At 40.8% G+C, this 18,549-nt stretch overlaps 1 protein-coding gene across 12 annotated transcripts in view; it reads left to right on the top strand.

Moving 5' to 3' along the window:
* Cadps (calcium dependent secretion activator) overlaps positions 1–18,549 on the top strand; it is a 440,161-nt gene that overhangs the window by 314,968 nt on the left and 106,644 nt on the right. For 4 of the 12 annotated variants that reach the window (XM_076544497.1, XM_076544503.1, XM_076544498.1 and 1 more), the window contains exons 14-17: positions 3,129–3,230; positions 4,888–4,951; positions 5,315–5,438; positions 7,825–7,893. In XM_076544497.1, coding sequence (XP_076400612.1) covers positions 3,129–3,230; positions 4,888–4,951; positions 5,315–5,438; positions 7,825–7,893 — 359 coding nt within the window. Of the gene's footprint in view, positions 1–3,128; positions 3,231–4,887; positions 4,952–5,314; positions 5,439–7,824; positions 7,894–8,761; positions 8,780–18,549 lie in introns of all 12 variants that reach the window. The other 8 variants (XM_076544499.1, XM_076544505.1, XM_076544501.1 and 5 more) reach the window with 2 other exon arrangements.

Here is an 18,549-nt window from a genome sequence, read left to right on the forward strand (position 1 = left end):
AGGCCAGCAATATGGATTAACGGACCAAAGTGCTTGCCTCACACACCTGACAACCTGAGTTCAATCCCAGGGACCCACAGTGAAAGACAGTTGTCATCTGATCTTCACACGCACACCAGAGCACATGCACGCCTGCGCTCGCACGCCTGCTCTCTCTCTTTCTCTCTCTCTCTCTCTCTCTCTCTCTCTCTCTCTCTCTCTCTCTCTCTCTTTTTCTCTCTTTCTCTCTCTCTCTCTCTCTCTCTCACACACACACACACACACAATATTAAAAAATTAAAATACTTTAAAAAGAAAACAGCACTCCCTTTAACTACGTAGCACAGGTTGTTTTCTGAGCACCCACTGTGCAGTCATTACTGGTGAATTATGGAAGTCAATGGAAAAGAAAAGGATGTTTGACAGAATTTTAAAAAATAATTATCTGAAGTCAAACTAAAGGGACTCCTTAACTACTGTTACGCTTCTGGTCTTTAACAAACTGATCCCTAGCAGGTCTCTCATGAAATTTGTCAAATACCATCCCTATTGCCAACACCCTAATACTACAGATCTGGCAATTAAAACGTTTGTATTTGCTGTTGAGATCCTGCGGGATCTTATCACCTGATTTTGCAGGTGAAGGTCTGAAGGAGAGCTTTGCAGACTTAATGAGGTTCATTTGTTTTATTTATGTCTAAAGTGAAACTATTCACACTAGCATACGGTGATTAAGAAGTAAATTAAAGTGACTACAACAATAAATGTTTACTTAGTTTCAATAGTGAGATAGCAGTCAGTATTCCCAGTTCTCGTGGAGAGGCCATGAGGAAGTAGGAGCTCTCTGATTCCCTTAATGCGCATCACCAGAATAAAAGGCAAGAAAGAAGCAAAACACAGTTTGCATTTGTGGTAATGCCTTTCATTGTGAGAATGAGCTAAGAAGGTGAGATGCATCTAATCCTTCAGTTCGTAAAACGCCTAGTCTGACAAGTCTTCTTGGGCAAGGAGTGAACATCTTGATTCACAGACAAGTTTGTCTTGGAATCAAGAACATAAAGCTGGAGATGTACCTCAGTAACAGAATGCTTGTCAAGCGTTCATGGGCCCTCTTCAGTCCTCAGCACCACCAAAAAAGTAAATAAGTAAGTCACTAAAGGTGACAAACCTCTATGGGACACCCATGTCGTTGGCTATGATGTCTAAGCCTCTCTGTTAACTGTCAACTGCATCTAAGAGCACTGAGTTTTCTCTGTGTTCATTTCCTACTAAACATGAAATTGTTTGAATGGCTCCCTTTTCCCTCAATCAAACATGGGGGTAGACATGCCAATCACATGTGTTTAGTATATTAGTAAGTTGGTTTTGGTATAAAGAATATTCAACAGCCAGAACTGAATGAAATTCAAATTTGTAATGGGAACAATGTGAGACATTATCAAAGACAACCTAACAGGCATTCTGTGGTGGCCAGTGAGTTTATACTGGGAATTAACAACAATGGAACTAGGGATATTTCTTGAAAAAAAATCAATAAACTTTGTGACTTGATCTTTGACTTTTGACCAGTAGATATGAAAATATTAGCACAGGCTTAGAACTCAAAGTCTCCTTGGTATTGACCATTTTGCTTGTTTTCTTCCCGTGATTGGGGAGGAATACAAAAAAGGAGAATAAAATTTTGCTCTTTGGGGTGACTTTTTTTTTACAAATTGAAGTAGAGGCTCTTCTTTAATTTTCAAATAGAGTACTTTTATTGTTTAAAAAGAAGGGAAGATGACCATTTAAAAGCTGACAGACATAGAGTGCTAACATTGCCAAGTCTTTGTGTAGTCAGCTTGATAGACTACAGAGAGTTTTCTTAACTTCTGCTGGAACCCTGGGAAGGCTCATGAGACCACCATTTGTTTGGACTCGGGATGACTGGGTTATGCAGACTGAGGAATGTCCCTGTGGGTGTTCTGTGGTGACACAGCCGTCTGCAAACTGACGTGGCCCATCATCTCAAGTCACTAGAGATCTGGGACGCAGAAGGCTTTGAATGGGTCAGGTTAGCCTGTGTCTAATTTGGCAAATAGAAACTTGGGCTATAGTTTACACAACTGTGATATTTCCAATGCAAATGGCCAATAACAGACAGGGGAATGTGTGTGTGCTCATGAGTGACAGGAAACGGAGAGCACTACGATTCAGCTGCAATCACCGGCTTGTTTCCCCTGTCTTGCTCTTTATCATAGTAGTTCACTCTCACTGGACAACATCTGGGTTATCCTTTAGTTAATACTAAAGTTATTTTAAACAGTGATTATTACAAACCGAATAATTTAATGAGGAACAAAATACATACTTTATATGACACCTGAATTTTGTAGGAATTTTCATAATAATTGAAGAGTCGCAAACCCAAGAGCCTGTGAGACAGGTAATGCAAACTAGAGATATGGCCAGCTGAGGGAAACATCCACCCAGCTGAGGGAAAAGGTGTTGGTTGGCAACTGACAGTTGATGTCAACTGTTTAAACTTTCAAGAGAGACGAAAATCCAAACTGCATTGTAAAGCTTTCCTAATTTTAAGAACGATGGAAGGGCTGGAGAGATGGCTTGCTGCACTGGAATGAGGACTCCAGTCTTGTCCACGTGCAGCAATGGCACCTGTGCTCCAGCCCTGGGGAAGCGGAGGCAGAGGAGGCAGGCTGGCGGCCGGCCACTGCATCATCAGGCTTCAGCTCCAGCGAGGGGTCCTGTCTAAACAATTAGGGTGGAGAGCAATCGCAAACCATAGCTGATGTTGATTTCTGCCCTCCACAAACATGAATGTGCATGTGTACAGTCACACACATGTGCATGTCTGTGTGCGCGCGCATACACACACACACAATCATGTTAACTTCTTCAGATCTTTTAAGAATCCATGACCACACAGAAGCAGCTGGACTTAAGCTGTGGGCCATTTTGCTAGTTCACACAAACACCCACTGAATGGTAACCCTGAAGCATCTTCTACTTGAGAAGCCATTGGGCCTATTGGGTCAGGGCCGTCACTGTGCTTGCTGCCTCTTGAGCAGACAGTTTCCTCCTGGTAGAGATTTGATTTGGTGGTGTCAGCATATGAGGGGCCGTCACTTCATAATGTGTCTCCCTCCTTGCAGGCCTGATGGAATCGGAACGGTGACTGTTGAAGAAAAAGAGCGCTTCGAAGAGATCAAAGAGCGACTCCGCGTTCTGCTGGAAAATCAGATCACACATTTTAGGTAAGGAGCTGCAATTTAGGGGTCTGCTGGGGTAAGAATGAATGTGCACAAAAAAAAACCCTTCATTTCCAAAACAAACTATCAGAGACACATAAGATCATTAAATAGCTAGAGAAAAAAAGGCCAACCAATTGGCTATGGCACCCATTAGCTTCCTGACTTCGCAGTTTTTGTTTATGTTTGTTTGGACATGGAGTCTCATATGGTCCAGGCTAACCTCAAATTCCCTATATAGCCAAGAGTTATCTTGAACTGCTAATACTCCTGCCTCCAGCACTTGAGTGCTGGGATTATAGGTGTGAGCCAGCACACACCAGGTTTCATGCCATGCTGAGACTTGAACCCAGCACATCATGAATGCTAGAGCAAGCATGCTACCAAGTATATCCAGATTCTTAAGTGCATTTTAGTTGCTTAAAGAACAAAACTTTCCTTGTGTGATCTGACTGATAATTAATATCATAAAAAAAAGTTGAAGATTCTTCAGGGTTCCTAGATAAAACAGTTTTTAAAACTCCTACAGTTTGGGCCATATTAAATGGGGTAAAGTTAATGGTGTTCATAGCTCTTTCCCCCACTCCTGCTAGCTATGCGTAGAAAGAAGGAAACATGGGTCAGCCTGGTCGGGGGCTGACGGTGGAGACCTGGCATTCAGCAGCAGATCACGCACTTGATGCTCACACTGTGCGATCCACTTCTCCTGTAGAGTATGGGACATTTTTAATACGATAATGTTAGCTCCGCACGTAGACTCTGAGGCAGGAACTTCAACAAGACAGTAACTGTGCTTATGATAATTCCCATAGGCCAGGTGTAGGGCTGGAGGCTAGAAGGCTCTAACTTTAGTTTTCATCTGTAAACAACTGTGTAAGGTAGCTGTAAAATCTAGTTAAACAACTAGGAAACGAGGCAGGGAGGAACATGTCCCCATCCACACACTGTAGTCTGAGTATAAGCAGCCCATCCTGTTCTCTATACTTTTGAGCAGTGTTTTGAAGAACTCTTGACTGGCAGAAGCCATTGATGGTACCTGTAGCTATAACTGGCATGTTTCTATCTGTGCCACCAGAATTCTCCTTTTATGCAATAAGATTTTAATGAAGGTCCTTTAATTGACCATGTATTGTAGGCAAAATGTATCAACAATAGCGCAGAGATCCAGTAAGAGTGAAAAACGTCCTAAGTTAGGCAAAGTCAGGACTTATCCCAAATGCATGCCTGCTTCATGCCTCAACCCTTCAGGAATCTAAAGAAGTGTGTTTGGATTCCAGCCGGTTTTAACTCCTGGCTTTCAATCCTATAATAATACACAAGCCTACATAATGCATGTGCCCTATACTAATCCACGAGGCCATGTTTTTGTTATCTAGTGTTTTCCTTCACAATGGAAATTCACACAGAGCTCAGTGCCACCACTCGCCATGTTCTGCTCTGCTTCAGACATTTGCAGAGTCCCTCTTCACTCATTATTCACACATATACATATATACATTATATATACACATATATGGTGTGAACTGGGATTAACATAACACAGTGTGACAAAATAAAAAGCCTTTTCCATTCCTAGTACAAGTTGCTATAGGAATCAAATTGCAGCATGTTTCTTGCTAATGTAATGGTGTGGGCAACCTGAAGAATTATGTGTCTATTTTAGGTATTGCTTTCCTTTTGGTCGACCCGAAGGTGCTTTGAAAGCTACTCTCTCACTCTTGGAACGGGTAAGAATGAACATGAGACACAGAAATGGATACGCAAATAATTGCAATCAAACATTGCAGTTGGATGGCCATTTTCAAAGGATTTGTTTACCATTCATGAAATACCAGAATAAAAATGAGGAAACTGCCAAAATTCTACAAGTTTTATTTTCAGATTCCCAACTAGTTATAGTGAAGAGTCGCTCCAGGCCCTTCCCTGATGCCTCCACAGACTTTGCCTCCCCAGCTGTTCTGGGGTTTCCTTTCTACCCACAGTTTTCACATTAGTTAGCATTAAGGATTTTATACCTGACGACTTTGAAAAGCAGAAATGAGTGACATGTTGATTTGTAACTTAATAGTCCCCTTTCCTTCTACCTGAAGGTTTTGATGAAAGACATTGTCACTCCAGTACCACAGGAAGAGGTCAAAACTGTCATCCGTAAATGCCTGGAACAGGCTGCGCTAGTCAACTACTCACGCCTGTCCGAGTATGCCAAAATTGAAGGTAAGGCTTCTGCCTGCCACGAGTTTTGAATTTAAATTTTGGTATGCCTCCCTGGGAAAATTTGTCTCTTTTCTTAATGGACACCAAAAACAGTGGTCCATCTGACTACGTTAAGCTGAAGTACTCAAAATGTGGAAAATGCCTTAGCTGTGGCCAAATCAATAGATGACAAGCAAGACATCGGCTCAGGAGACAGCCTTAGGACGAAACCAACGTTGAGTGTGGGATGTTATGTTATTACTAGGGTCCTTCTGACAGTGTGTACTGTCCTTAACTATCTCCTCTGAGGATAGTGTTACCTGTGAAAGAGTTGGGTAGCATTGTTACCTTCTCTAAATGGAAAAAAAGGGAGCAACCTGCTATCTACTGCCGATAGTACTGAAAGTGAAACAAGCATTGAATATTTCAGTATTCAAGTTCTACTTAACTCTATCTTATCCCTTGGAAGTCTCTTGTCTTTGGGGAGCATTTCAAATTTGGTGGCAGAGTAGTAGTATGCAATCATCTTCAGGGGCTCTAAGTTGACTCTGGAAATCATTCTTTCTTGTTAGCAGAGATGTCGGAAGTGTATTGGTACTGCTATCTCAAGTTTTAGGGAAGAAGCAGTCATTGATGACAGCATAATTAAAAGGAACTTTGAGTAAACTCAACTCAAGAAGAAGCTATGGTTCTTTAGGACCTATTCCCTTTCAAGGGCATTAATTACTTTTCATTGTTACCCCCATTGGCTGCTATAGGGTGATTTGAAAACCACACCCAACCTGACCAGTGGTGTAAGTGTATACATGTGGAAGTTCTGTGTGCAAGACTCAATGTGTCCACACTCTGGAATCTGGTGTTCTCTCTCACACACAAAACACATGATACCTGAATAAAGCAAGCAAAGGCACATTGTCCACCTTGGGACATCAGCTGGGGAACAGCTGATTAGCACACACACACACCATCACATATACTGCCAATGTCCTGTTTCCTTAGAAAATTAGCTGACAATCATGTTAAATTCCCAGTGTTCTGTACACTACATGTCTTCCTCCCTCTCCTGATTTTGTCTGTGTGACAATGCAAATTGTGTACCAGTGGTAATGAGTTCATTGTTATGCATCCAGGGAGAAACACTTAAGAACTGGGCACTAGAAGGGTGTTTATCAACTCTTGACTCGGTAATGAGTGACAAAAAGAGAGGAACAAGAAGATCAATGGTTAAACAGCTTTATTAGCAAATAATTGTGCCAGCATTCCCAGCCCAGGACATAATGATTGGTTGGATTGGGTAAAGTCAACCATGTAACTAATCCTGAAGCCAAAGATGGGATGGGATCAAGAAATGAAATGTCCAGTTTCCACAACTGCTGCCTCATAGGTCTTGGTCCAGCGATTATTAGTCTTTTGGTAAGATCTGCTCTCTTCTTTCAGATAAATATTTAAAAAAACAAAAAACAAAAAACAAAAAAACAACCAAACTTTGTGATCTGTAAGTAAAAATGCATTCATTTCCAAAGTAGATCAGCTGGTCTGTAATCTCCTTCTGTGCCTCAGTTCTTCCTGGTTGTGTTAATTATCTTTTGCACTGTGACTTTTAGGTCTGGGGATTCTTTGAAGAAACCAATCTTTTTATTCCAACTCTCTTTTCAGAGAAGTACCTCATTCCACACTACTTGCTCTCTTCTGCTTTTCTCCTTCCTTGTCCGTGATTGGCTCAGCCACTTTTTGATACATCCTCTGCAAAAGTGGCTGAGACACCAATTTCAAAGCATGCTGGGATTGTTAATTCAGACAACCCCACATTCTCTGGCTGCATGTGTCAGGTTTTCTTCCATGAACATAGTCCACTGTAGGCTGGGCTATTGCAGCTTTAAAGATATTACTACCAGACAGCTTTCTTTGAACAAGGCTCGGGTCCTACCCTCAGAAAAGAAACCCTCCTTTTTTCTTACACCCGAGCCTCGATCGAGCATTAATAGCTTATCTATCTGAGCATTTTGGAAAGAAGCTGTAGTAATATTGCTGGAGACTATGTTTATGAAGAAATACCTCAAGAGCCTTAGATACTAAAGTCTGGAATCCTTAGTATCTTGGAGCCTTAAATCAATGGAATTCTGTTTCCCTTTACCCATGATGTTTTTGGTCATTGTATTCTTGCCAACGACTCTAAAGAGACGTGTAAAATCATGGTCACAATCTCTCTCGTGGCTCACGGCATGCTGAATGGTTAATCCAGTAGTTCCCAAATTTCGAAACTCCTTTTTCTTTTATCCTGTGTTTATCCCAAAATACTCTGTGGCTATTTTTCCTTGAGCTAATGTAACGTTTTCCTCTAACCTATGACCTTTAACCTCTTTACCTCTGACCTAAGCCTCTTGCATGCCCAAATCCTCTTTTATAGGGAAAAAGAGAGAAATGTATGAGCATCCTGTCTTCTGCTTGGCCTCCCAAGTGATGGATTTAACCATTCGTGAGTACCTACCACCTCCTCACCATGCTGTCTTCACTCTTTCTGTTTCCATTATTTCAAGAAATCCAGATCCAAACCAACTCACTCTCCTTGCTTCAAGTTTTTTAGCATTGGCTTGTCTGTTGGTTCTGTCTGTGAAACCCAGTGTGAGAAGTCCAGTCACTTTTTATCAGCCTAAAACAGGTTAGACAATTAAGCCATTTGTTTGTGATAAACTCAGATTTGTCTGTAAGTTTTTTCAGTTCTTCTGTCTGTGACCTGAATGCATTTTTACTTTGCTTGTGTGTAACCCTAATTTGTAAAGTACTTGTCACTGGTACACAATCAAAAGGTACAGCTAAGCTGGGGAGTGAATCACTAGGTGTCAGCCAAAGGACATCTGAGGCAAAGTCATGCTTTCTTTATCCATGTTTAAGATGTCAAACCACGATGGGTATGAGATCATGCAAGATGGTCCGTACTCTGTGAAAACTAGATCTTCTATGCTTCCTAGCTAGTCTCTCTCAAGCTGGGAAGTTTTCCTCCTTCTCTCTGGAGAGTTTTACTTGCCCTTGTCCTCAAAGCTCTGGATACAACATATGACTTAATTGTCATTTGAAGAGTTCATGTATGTTTCATAGCTTGATTTCACATTAAACTTAATTTACTAATTTTCTATTTGTGCAGCATTTTCCACATCTGTGAAGGAGCCTTTTTTTGCTGGCCCCCAAACTTCGGGGCGGTGGGAAGCCAAGGGCAACCTCTTCTGTCCAATATCATATATCACGCATAAGTGGGGGGCATTTTGGTCCACTTGCTCATTAATCTTGCATATGTGTTCTTGTTTCTCTTTCTCTTCTCTCCTCATTGTGCTCTCTCTTTCAAATAGAGAATCAGAAGGATGCAGGTGAACCGATTGTATATGCCTTATCAATTTCCAGGACTGTTGAGTTACATTCAGTTTGTGTTTTTGTTTTTGTTTAGTAGCTCCTTAAGGTATGTACTCCCGGAGAGTGGCGTGGAGTGGCAATGACACTTAAGGAGTTAATTTGTGCTGTCTAAACGCATCTCATGCCCATTCACTGTTGGCCTTGGGCAAGCAGCATTTCTGTAAAGGAAAAGGAAGTTTGAAGGAGCAGAGTTCTGGTTTGCTGCAGAACTTCCTTCAGCCTTGGTTTCAAGGTCTAGTGATTTGGTGTCGTGTGTGGTGTTTTGTTTTGTATTTTTAAAGACACTGAACCAAATGAATCTTCCCTCTCAGTTTTCTTTTCTCTTTTGTTTGCTGTTTTCTGCCCTCTGGAGAAGTTCATGTTCTTTGATGAGTGTCTACTGGTCAGGAGGAAGTAGTGGTGTCCGTGCTGTGCTTGTGTGTACTGTGTGTGGTCAGACTAGGCAGGAGCTGTTATGAGAACATTCTCTGGCTTTGGAAATTCCTTCTTGTTTCTTCTCAAGACGTGAGAGCTCTGAAATGAAATATTAATGAATGTATATCGATCAGTGTCCTTAAGAACTAAAAGATTCCATAAAGATTTTTCATTTAATCCCACGTAACAGTTGAACATATTTCAAAACAATTCAGACAGCATTTTAACATGTGCCAAACACCAGGTTAGTAATAACTATTTCAAGATTCAAAACTATGCTCAAGACATATGTGCCCCCTCCATAGGGAAGGTACCCAGTCATTCACTCATTCAGCCATGCATCTGTCCATTCATCCAATTAGGCAAGCACTTGGTGAGAGCCTATCCTGCAGCAAGAACAGTGTGAAAAGTCAGGAACTATCCAAATGAGAGGGAAACAACTGTTATCTTCATGGAGCACCAAAGCATATGTGTAAACTGCAAATTCAGTACATTACAATCTCCATTGATTATGTGTCAGAGGAATATGACATTTTCATAAAACCTTAGACACATTCAGGTGATAATAAGGTTTCAAGTGCACATTGAAAGAGCTACATTGGAATCAGTTTCTGAAAACTGGAGATTGGAAAGACATCCTGAACAGAGCAAAATATACCAATGTACAAAACTACACAGCTGATAAAAATAGCATTCTTATATAAAATGCTCATCCATGCATTCTGTAAGCTAGGTGTGGTCTTGCATACACATAACACATTTAATCTTCAGAACCTCTTATATAGTTACTCCCATTTTACAGATGAACAAACAAAGCTTAGGTAAGCACAAATGATGAACAAAAACACAGTCCTAGAAGCAAGCCCAGGCAGAGAGCACATATCTACTCTCCCTAATTCAACATGGCTATAAAACAGTGTCAGATCGGGTAGCAAAATAGGCAGGAGCAAGATCTCTATGGCCTTTACATGCCATACAAAGACAGTAATCTATTTGGCAATGGTGGCACACACCTGTAACCCTAGCATTCAGAAGGTGGAGGCAGCAGCCCAACCTGGACTGTGGTGAGTTGAAGGCACCCTTCACTTTGTAGCAAGGCCCAAAAGAAAATGGTTATAGCTGCTTCCAGTAGTTCAAAGTTCCAAAGAAATCCAAAGATTTCCCTGGGAATCTCTGTGTATTCATATAGATTTTCAGAGGATAGACTCCACACATCTTACCTCTATGGGTGATAGCCATTGAAGGTTCCTTAAGCTAAAATAAAGTGCCACTCCAGAAAAACAGTATTAGCAGTGATGTAAAGAAAAGTCTGAAGTACAGGAATAGAGTAAAACTGAACTCAATGTGGATGTGAACTTTGGGACATTCAAGCCCCCTTCTAAGCAAATTAGTTCTCCATATCTTTTTTCTTGACCTTTAAATGTCTGCTTTTCCTGTATCATTCCCCTACCTTTTTAGATTCCCTAGGAAATAGAAGAGATAGAGAGGTAGGTAGATAGATGATAGATAGATAGATAGATAGATAGATAGATAGATAGATAGATGATAGATAGATTAATTGATAGATGATAGATTGATTGATAGATTGATTAATTGACAGATTAGATAGATAGATGATTGATAGATAGATAGATAGATAGATAGATAGATAGATAGATAGATAGATAGATAGATAGATAGATAGATGGTAGACAGGGTAGATATAGATATGGAGGTAATGGCAAGGAGCTGACAGGTTACAGTGCAGATTGGGAGGGATGCCAGGACTAGAATACAGAGATCTTCTGATGTGTTTATTCAGAGCATGTTTTGAGAATCTACAAGGTTCAGCCCATGGCTTTCTGGTGGACTTTATGCTTTCTATCTTCTGACATTATTAGATATTAAATATTCAGCTTAGTTACAGTATCACAAGAAAAATAGAGATACAAAAGATTACAAAGGTCTAGAAAAGAAAAACAGTGATCCTACAAAAGAATTCTTTTTTTAAAAACACATTTTCATTAAACTGTCACATGTTCTCAATCAAGTGAGCGCCAGGGAATTCAACACCACTGTTGCTACTCTGCCTCCACTCGTGGCTAAATCCTTGCATCATTTTCTGATGTCATAGTGATTCCACTGGACTTTTCAATGAAACTTTTTCCTTCATATGTGCCAAGGATTCACAAAACTTGTGAAGATGATCTCTTAGATAGGGGATAGATGTAGAAACAGAAAGTGGGATAAAGAAGGAAAAGAAAGAAAGAAAGAAAGAAACAAAGAAAGAAACAAAGAAAGAAAGATGGACATAGGAAGAAAGTAGAAAAACGGGAAGGAAGGAAGGAAGGAAGGAAGGAAGGAAGGAAGGAAGGAAGGAAGGAAGGAAGGAAGGAAGGAAGGAAGGTATTTATATAGCTAGATAGATACATGTATGAATGGTGGGTAGATGAATGGACAGAGGGCAAATACCCCACCTTGGCCTGGGCACTGTGCTAAGAACTTTATGTGGATGATCCAACTGGATCTTTACCTTAGACTCACAAGCATGGCTTCACTGTTGCTCCATTTTAGGTGAGGAAGCTGTTTCAGGAGGGTAAGTGACTTTCTCAAGCACTACTTGAACTCTGATCTACTAAAGACAAGTGCTATGCTTTTTTTATCCTTTTCCCATACAGACCACAAAAATGGTAGGCACTTGGACAGTATCCATTCAGTGAGTGGAGGTCAAAGGTACCTATAGCTTTTTAATATAGAAAGAACAAAAAATAACAGGACAAAAAATAACAGAACGGCCCCATCCAGGGTCAGATCCTTACATTGTGAATTCTTCCTGCGGTGTTTGTAGAGATTGTTCCTCTCCAATTGACAGAAGCCTTCTAGAGCAGGTCAAATCCAAAGAAGTTACCTTGGGAAACAGTGTTTGATGTGCATGTATAAGAACCTGAATTTCGGTTCCCCAGCATCCATTTAAAAAGCCACACATGACAGCATATGCTTATAATCTCAGCAGTGGAGATGTGTAGACGCTGAGATCTCTGGGTCTTGCTGGCCATCTAGCCTCCTCAATGAGTTGCAAGCCAGTGAGAGACCCTGTCCCAAAAAATGGAGGTGGAAAAGACCAGAGGAATGACATCTAAGGTTGATTTGTAGTCTCTTCATGTACACACACACACACACACACACACACACACACACACACACACACACACACACACACACACTTCACATAAGGGCTTCCAGAGTCTGTACTGTGGGTCCATGCCTTCTGAAATTTCCAGTTTAATTTTCCACTAGTCTAGAGACTCCTGAAATAGAAAGAGACAACCAAGAAGACGTTCTCAGCAGAGCACTGTGCAAGCTCAGTTACCACGCAGTCTCCCCCAAGAAACCAGTGAGAGTGAATTCTGTTGATCAAGGATCCAAACTGTTCTAGAATGAGGGGTATCTCTTGCTTCATGTCTTATACATCAAGAATTAAATGTCTCTCTTTCCATCTAGTTTGTCTAAATGATGCCTAGATAAATCAGTTTCTAAGTCCCAATTATTCTGTGAGTAACACTTCATTTAGACTATACAAACAGTGAGGTGGACAAGGAAAAACAGTTCATTTACCAGCCTGTTATCAAGAGAGATTTGGAAGGAAGAGAGAATGTACTAAAGTATGTCATGAAGCAATGGACATAAAGTCGTATCTTTCCTTCCAGGAAAAAAAAATATGTCACTATAGATGCTAACTGTTGTTCAGAGAGGATTGGAAACATGCTTAGTGGCTGCATCCATATCTCATTTAATTTTCACAAGAATTCTAGGAGATTAGTGCTTTATCACAGTGTTTCATTGAGTCTAAAATTAGGCCATTGATCATGAGGTATACCATTAATGTACTATGAAGAATATAATAATGTTGCCAGCCAACTGGTGACATGCCACCAAATGTAATAGGCGTCCAGATTTCTGAAACATTAAATGTGCTTTGTGTACTAAATGAGGTAAAAAAAAAAAAATTGGTGTCTGTTCATGGAAATCTTTTTGATTTCGAGCTTTTTAGCCTTCGATGGCTGAGCCATCTCTCCAGCTCTGTTCTTAGAAACCTTAAAGCAGAAAGCTGCTGGGCAACATGCTGAGAATGAAACAGCTGCTTAGGTGCAGGGTCCAAACCTAACCAGGAGCCTTCCTAACCCCCAGCTCACACTTTCAGCTTCTGCACTATCAAGTGCTGTAATTGGTCAGCAGTAAAACTGTAAGATCATAAAGTGGCTTCTCAAAGAGGAAATAAAAACCTAGGGAATTATTAGATAAGCCCTAACTTCATTTGACAAACCAGGAACCAAGTCCTGGAGAAAAGCACCGAGACTTCAAATAAACAGAGTGGTCATTCTCAAATCTGTTGTCCCAAACACTGCCAAGACTCATGGATCTGCTTTTCTCTCATTTGAGAAAATGGTACTGGCCACAGGCCATTGATAGACCTGTACTTCCAATCCTGATGATGTTATCCAGCATCCAAGCACTTAAATCACAGTGTTTAGAACTGACCTAAGTTCTCATTCAAGCCAGACATTGAAACCCTGTGTTAACATCATGTCTTCTTCAGACACTGGGACGTTACTTTCATTTTCTGTAACAAATAATGGCTACTCCCCCAAAAGATAACTTTAAAATGTAAAATAGATTCCAGAAGTTGTGGAGATAGCTCAATTAGTAAAGTGCTTTACTTTTACGAGGACTTGAGTTCAATTCTTAGAGCTTCCATTTAAAATGAAGGGCATGGTAGCATGTGCTTGTAATCCCAGGACCAGGAAGGCAGGGACAAATGGATTCCCCAGGATTGTCTAGACAGCCCGCATAACCTATTTGGCAAATTTCAGGCCAATAAGAGAAGCTATCTGAAAAAAAATAAAAAGATAAATAGATAAATTGCACCTCTAAAGAATGACACCCAAGGTTGTCTTCTTCTGGCCTCCACATGAACACACACACACACACACACACACACACACACACACACACACACACACACACACACACACCTCCAGTTTCCAAGTAAGGACTTTAGCTCTATGCCGGGTTCATAGTAACCACTCATTGTTAATAGATGAATACATATGTGTATGTATTAACTTGTTTATTATTTAAAAGAATATGCTTCTAAATCCATTTTTCTAAAACCTTTCATTATTATTTAAAAGAATATGCTTCTAAATCCAAATTTACTTTCTGATTTCAGCAATGGAACATAAGACAGTGCTGCATAGATTTCATCAAAATGAATCCTTAGGAATCTAGTTGAAATGTGATTCTGATTGAGAAAGTGCAGGCAGAGCCTAGGAATCTGCCTTTCTAGCGAGCTCCCTATTGAAGCTAAGGCTACTGCTCCAGGAAGTATTCTTCATGTTAAGGATATATAGCAGGCATTATATCTTAATCAAAATTCGATATAAGACACTGTAATCCAGTCTAGAGTCAGCCAAACTCACAGCTCTCAGTTCTGTGGCATACCCAGGAAGTGGTACCAGGAGACTGTGAGATAAGCAATGGCAGTGATGGTCTCCACCCGCAAGGAAGCTAGCACAGAAGCAAAGACCGTGGGAGCGGACCAGCAATTGTAGTCTGATGACTGCAGTGAAGAAGAAACTCGGGATGCTGCAGGTTCGCAGTCCTACAGGAATCTGCAGGCCAGTGTCTCTGATGCAACACAGAGTCAGGAAAGCATCACAGAGGACATCATGGAGTATGGGACTGGGACCCCAAAAATTGACTGAGATGTTTTCTGCCTTTGTTGCCATGTTTCATCTGTTAACTGCCCCTCTCCCATTCTCCAAGATGCTACCCAAGAAAGGTGTGACTATGTATATGGATGCTAAGGGAGCCTCAACAGTACCACTAAATCCATGTTCTTCATATAGCAAATAACTATTTTTAAAAACTGAAACAAAAAACAGGAAAAATAACTTTTTTGTAGTGTAGCTGGGAAAACATTTTTTAAAAAAATGGCCTCAGGAATGAAGAAATTGAGTGTATCTTTCTCTAACTGCTGGTAGAATGCTTTAACATGAGCTTTAATGTGGGTTGTGGTGATATAAGGTTCTGTAGAGAGACCTGGCCACAGATACTAGCACAAGGCTTTTATCCTAGCTGCCCACCCTATAGAAATAGCTTTCCTCTCCAAGCAACTGTGTGGAATTTCAAGAATGTCTCTCATTGGCTCCTCTTTGGTTATATGGTAATCTCCAAGCCAATCATAATAGCTGTGATAGTATAGGGTGCCATGGTTACCCACACTGAGCTCACGCAACTGCCCTGAGGGCTCCCTTCTTTGACTTTCCCACCAAGAACACATGGGATGGACAAGAGGCTGTTTCCTCAGGAAAGTTATTAGATTTACAAGAACAATGTGGATCTTCTTCCAGAATTAAGCTCACTTTTCTGGGGTGCAACAGCTCATCCATAACAACAAAGTCTGGCTTGGATTTTTAAAAAAAAAATCATATCACTAAAGTAGTATATCTTTCTTTGTGATATAACTAAATTTAAATTAAAAATATTTTAACTGCCAGGCGGTGGTGGCGCACGCCTTTAATCCCAGCACTCGGGAGGCAGAGCCAGGCGGATCTCTGTGAGTTCGAGGCCAGCCTGGGCTACCAAGTGAGCTCCAGGAAAGGCGCAAAGCTACGCAGAGAAACCCTGTCTCGAAAAACCAAAAAAAAAAAAAAAAAAAAAAAAATATTTTAACTATCTTGAATTCTTTTTAGTCACATCAAAATGCCTGAGATAACTCCCTAGTTTATAGTTCCAGCTACATTGTTTGTTTCCAAGAATTTCAGCTCAGTAAATTAGCTGAATGACCTGCCTTAGGGGAGCAGGTCAACTTGCTGTGTAGTTTCCATGTACATTGTGCATGTATATGAAAAACCACAATGTGGAACTCCTTGAAAGCACTGAATAGGGTAGAATCTGCTGGTCATTTCTTTCCACTGGTATCTAAGGATCTGTCCCATGCCAGACCATGCTTTAAGCTCTAGAGATCCACCAGTTGCTGGGAATAGAAAGAGGCAGACAGGTACATTTAGATTGCCCTTATTCAAGGTTATGGCTATACAGGGAGAGCTGCACTCAAGGATGCAGGCCTTTGTTATGAAGGTTTTGTATTGTTGGGGCATGTGATGATATAACTCTCAATGAAATGATCTCTTGGAAGTTTTTAAGGCACAGCATAACAGACGCTTGCTCTACAGAAGTCATCTTAACACCACCCTTGTTGGCCTGAAGGCCTGCTTAAAGGCTTCAGCAAGAGCTAAGATAGAAATAATGAGATCTTAGGTGCATGTCCATCCCTTTGGTAAGAATGTGAGCACAGGATCTGGTGCAAGAGGGAAATAAAATAGGCATCTTAGAGATAGACTCCACAGGCTAAGCCCCCTAGTCCTTATGAGGTAGAGACAAAGATGGCTCCAATGAAGGAATAGAGAAAGTACTTCACAATTCGCTTGTCAATCTTTGTTAACATACTACTTAAAAGACTGAAACTTCTCAAAAGAGTTAAGAGAGATCCAAGAGGATCCACTAATACATAATAGGCAGTGTCACTGAAGAAATGGTGTATTTTAACCCTGTAGTCTTAGTTCATGTATCCATCATTACAAGGATGCAGAGTACCATGCAAAGCATAGTATATACACTCAGTTCCTCCTCGGGTTTTTATCTCCTCTCCTCCCCCTGAATCATAGCTGCTATCTACAGGCTAGTGTTTTCAGGAAAGCATACTACAACTTTGGCACCTTCCTCAACACATCAATGGCTGGAACTTGGTACTAAGTGGGTTTTCCATCAGTCATGTCTGTCCCTCATGTGGTATTACAGGGGCTGGCAGTTGACTTGCTGGAACCGGAGATGGTCGGGTTATTTAAGGGCTAATTGGAGTGTCTCTCGCTCCTGGGTGCTTCTGCTCCTTGGCTTAGCTATGCATGCAGAGGAATTCTCTTTTTTGTTTTTCTGCAGTCACATTTAACTCTCTTTCTGGAAGCCAAGTGGAATTAATTGTGTAAACATGAGCAATGGTAATTGGGTAAATGAAGTTGGAAACCAAGGTATGATATTTTTGTTTTGCTCTGTGAGGGAAAAAAATAGGGAGCTTGTTTTTCTATGGTGGCAAACCTTACTGTAAGGATTCGGGACAGACAGTTGGCAGGAGGAAATCCATTATGAGTTCCTCCCCAGGACTCATTGAGCTGAAACATGTGTTTGATGCCTCACAGGTTATTGATCAACCCCAGACTGTTCCATGTTGTGCTGAGCACCAGATCCAGTATTTTGATACGCAAAATCAGTTACCTAGGTGCAAACGAGCAAGGAGTTTCCAAGAGAATTACACACTGTTGTAGCAAACATTCGTTGCAAGAGCCATGTGGATTGTGATAGAGATGTCCCCAATGCTATAGAATGCTGAAAGTACACACTGTGGTAGCAAACATTCATTACAAGAGACATATGGATTGTGATGGATATGTCCCCAACTTTATAGAATGCTGTTAACAAAGTGCTTCTTTAAAACAATGAAAGGATCAGCCTCCTTTAAATGGCTATCATTTAAAATTCTGTGGACATACAATCTTTCCCAAAGAATTCAAACAAAGAGAAACTGATAAAGACTATTTTTAGTCCTGTGCTCCAAACACTGAGGTGGTCTGGCAAGCTCAGGACCGCACAAGCCTTGCTTTCAATAGATAGCTTTGCCAGAATAAGGTGTTTATTCATGGTCTCCCTTTCTCTATCACGGTCACTAGCATTCCATTCCCTCTATACCGTGGTAAATTCATTTCCCCAGTTGAAGACTCAAGCAAACCCAGAAGGGAACTTGGCAAAGGAGTGTGTCCCTCTCACCACACAGATCACTTTCTAAACGAGAACTATTAGAAAGGAGCAGGTCCAAGGTGAAGGAGACACTCACCAAAGAGAGAGAATTATGGGTGCTGCTGGGACTCTGTGCTTATGTGGAAGAAGAGACTATTGTCGAAGGATGTTTGCAGAGCTGATATTGTAAACCACATGACAGATGGGTCAAGTGCTGATTACGGTATTCTAACATTTGGAATAGCGAGTAACATATTCGATAAGCTGGCAAGTTTTTATATATGATTCAACCCACAATATAAAAGCCATGAGAATTCCAAATTGAAAATAATTAAATGAGCTGGAAACAATCAGATACCACACATTTCCCCCCAAATGACAGATTTTGACATGTTGAAATTCCACAAAGGGAGCACGAATATTCCCTAGCTCGCTTGAACTAATAATGGCCTTTTATCTGCTTTTGCAAAGCAATTAACTT

Source organism: Peromyscus maniculatus, chromosome 9 (assembly GCF_049852395.1).
Source record: "Peromyscus maniculatus bairdii isolate BWxNUB_F1_BW_parent chromosome 9, HU_Pman_BW_mat_3.1, whole genome shotgun sequence".
In the NCBI taxonomy this organism is placed as follows: Eukaryota; Metazoa; Chordata; class Mammalia; order Rodentia; family Cricetidae; genus Peromyscus; species Peromyscus maniculatus.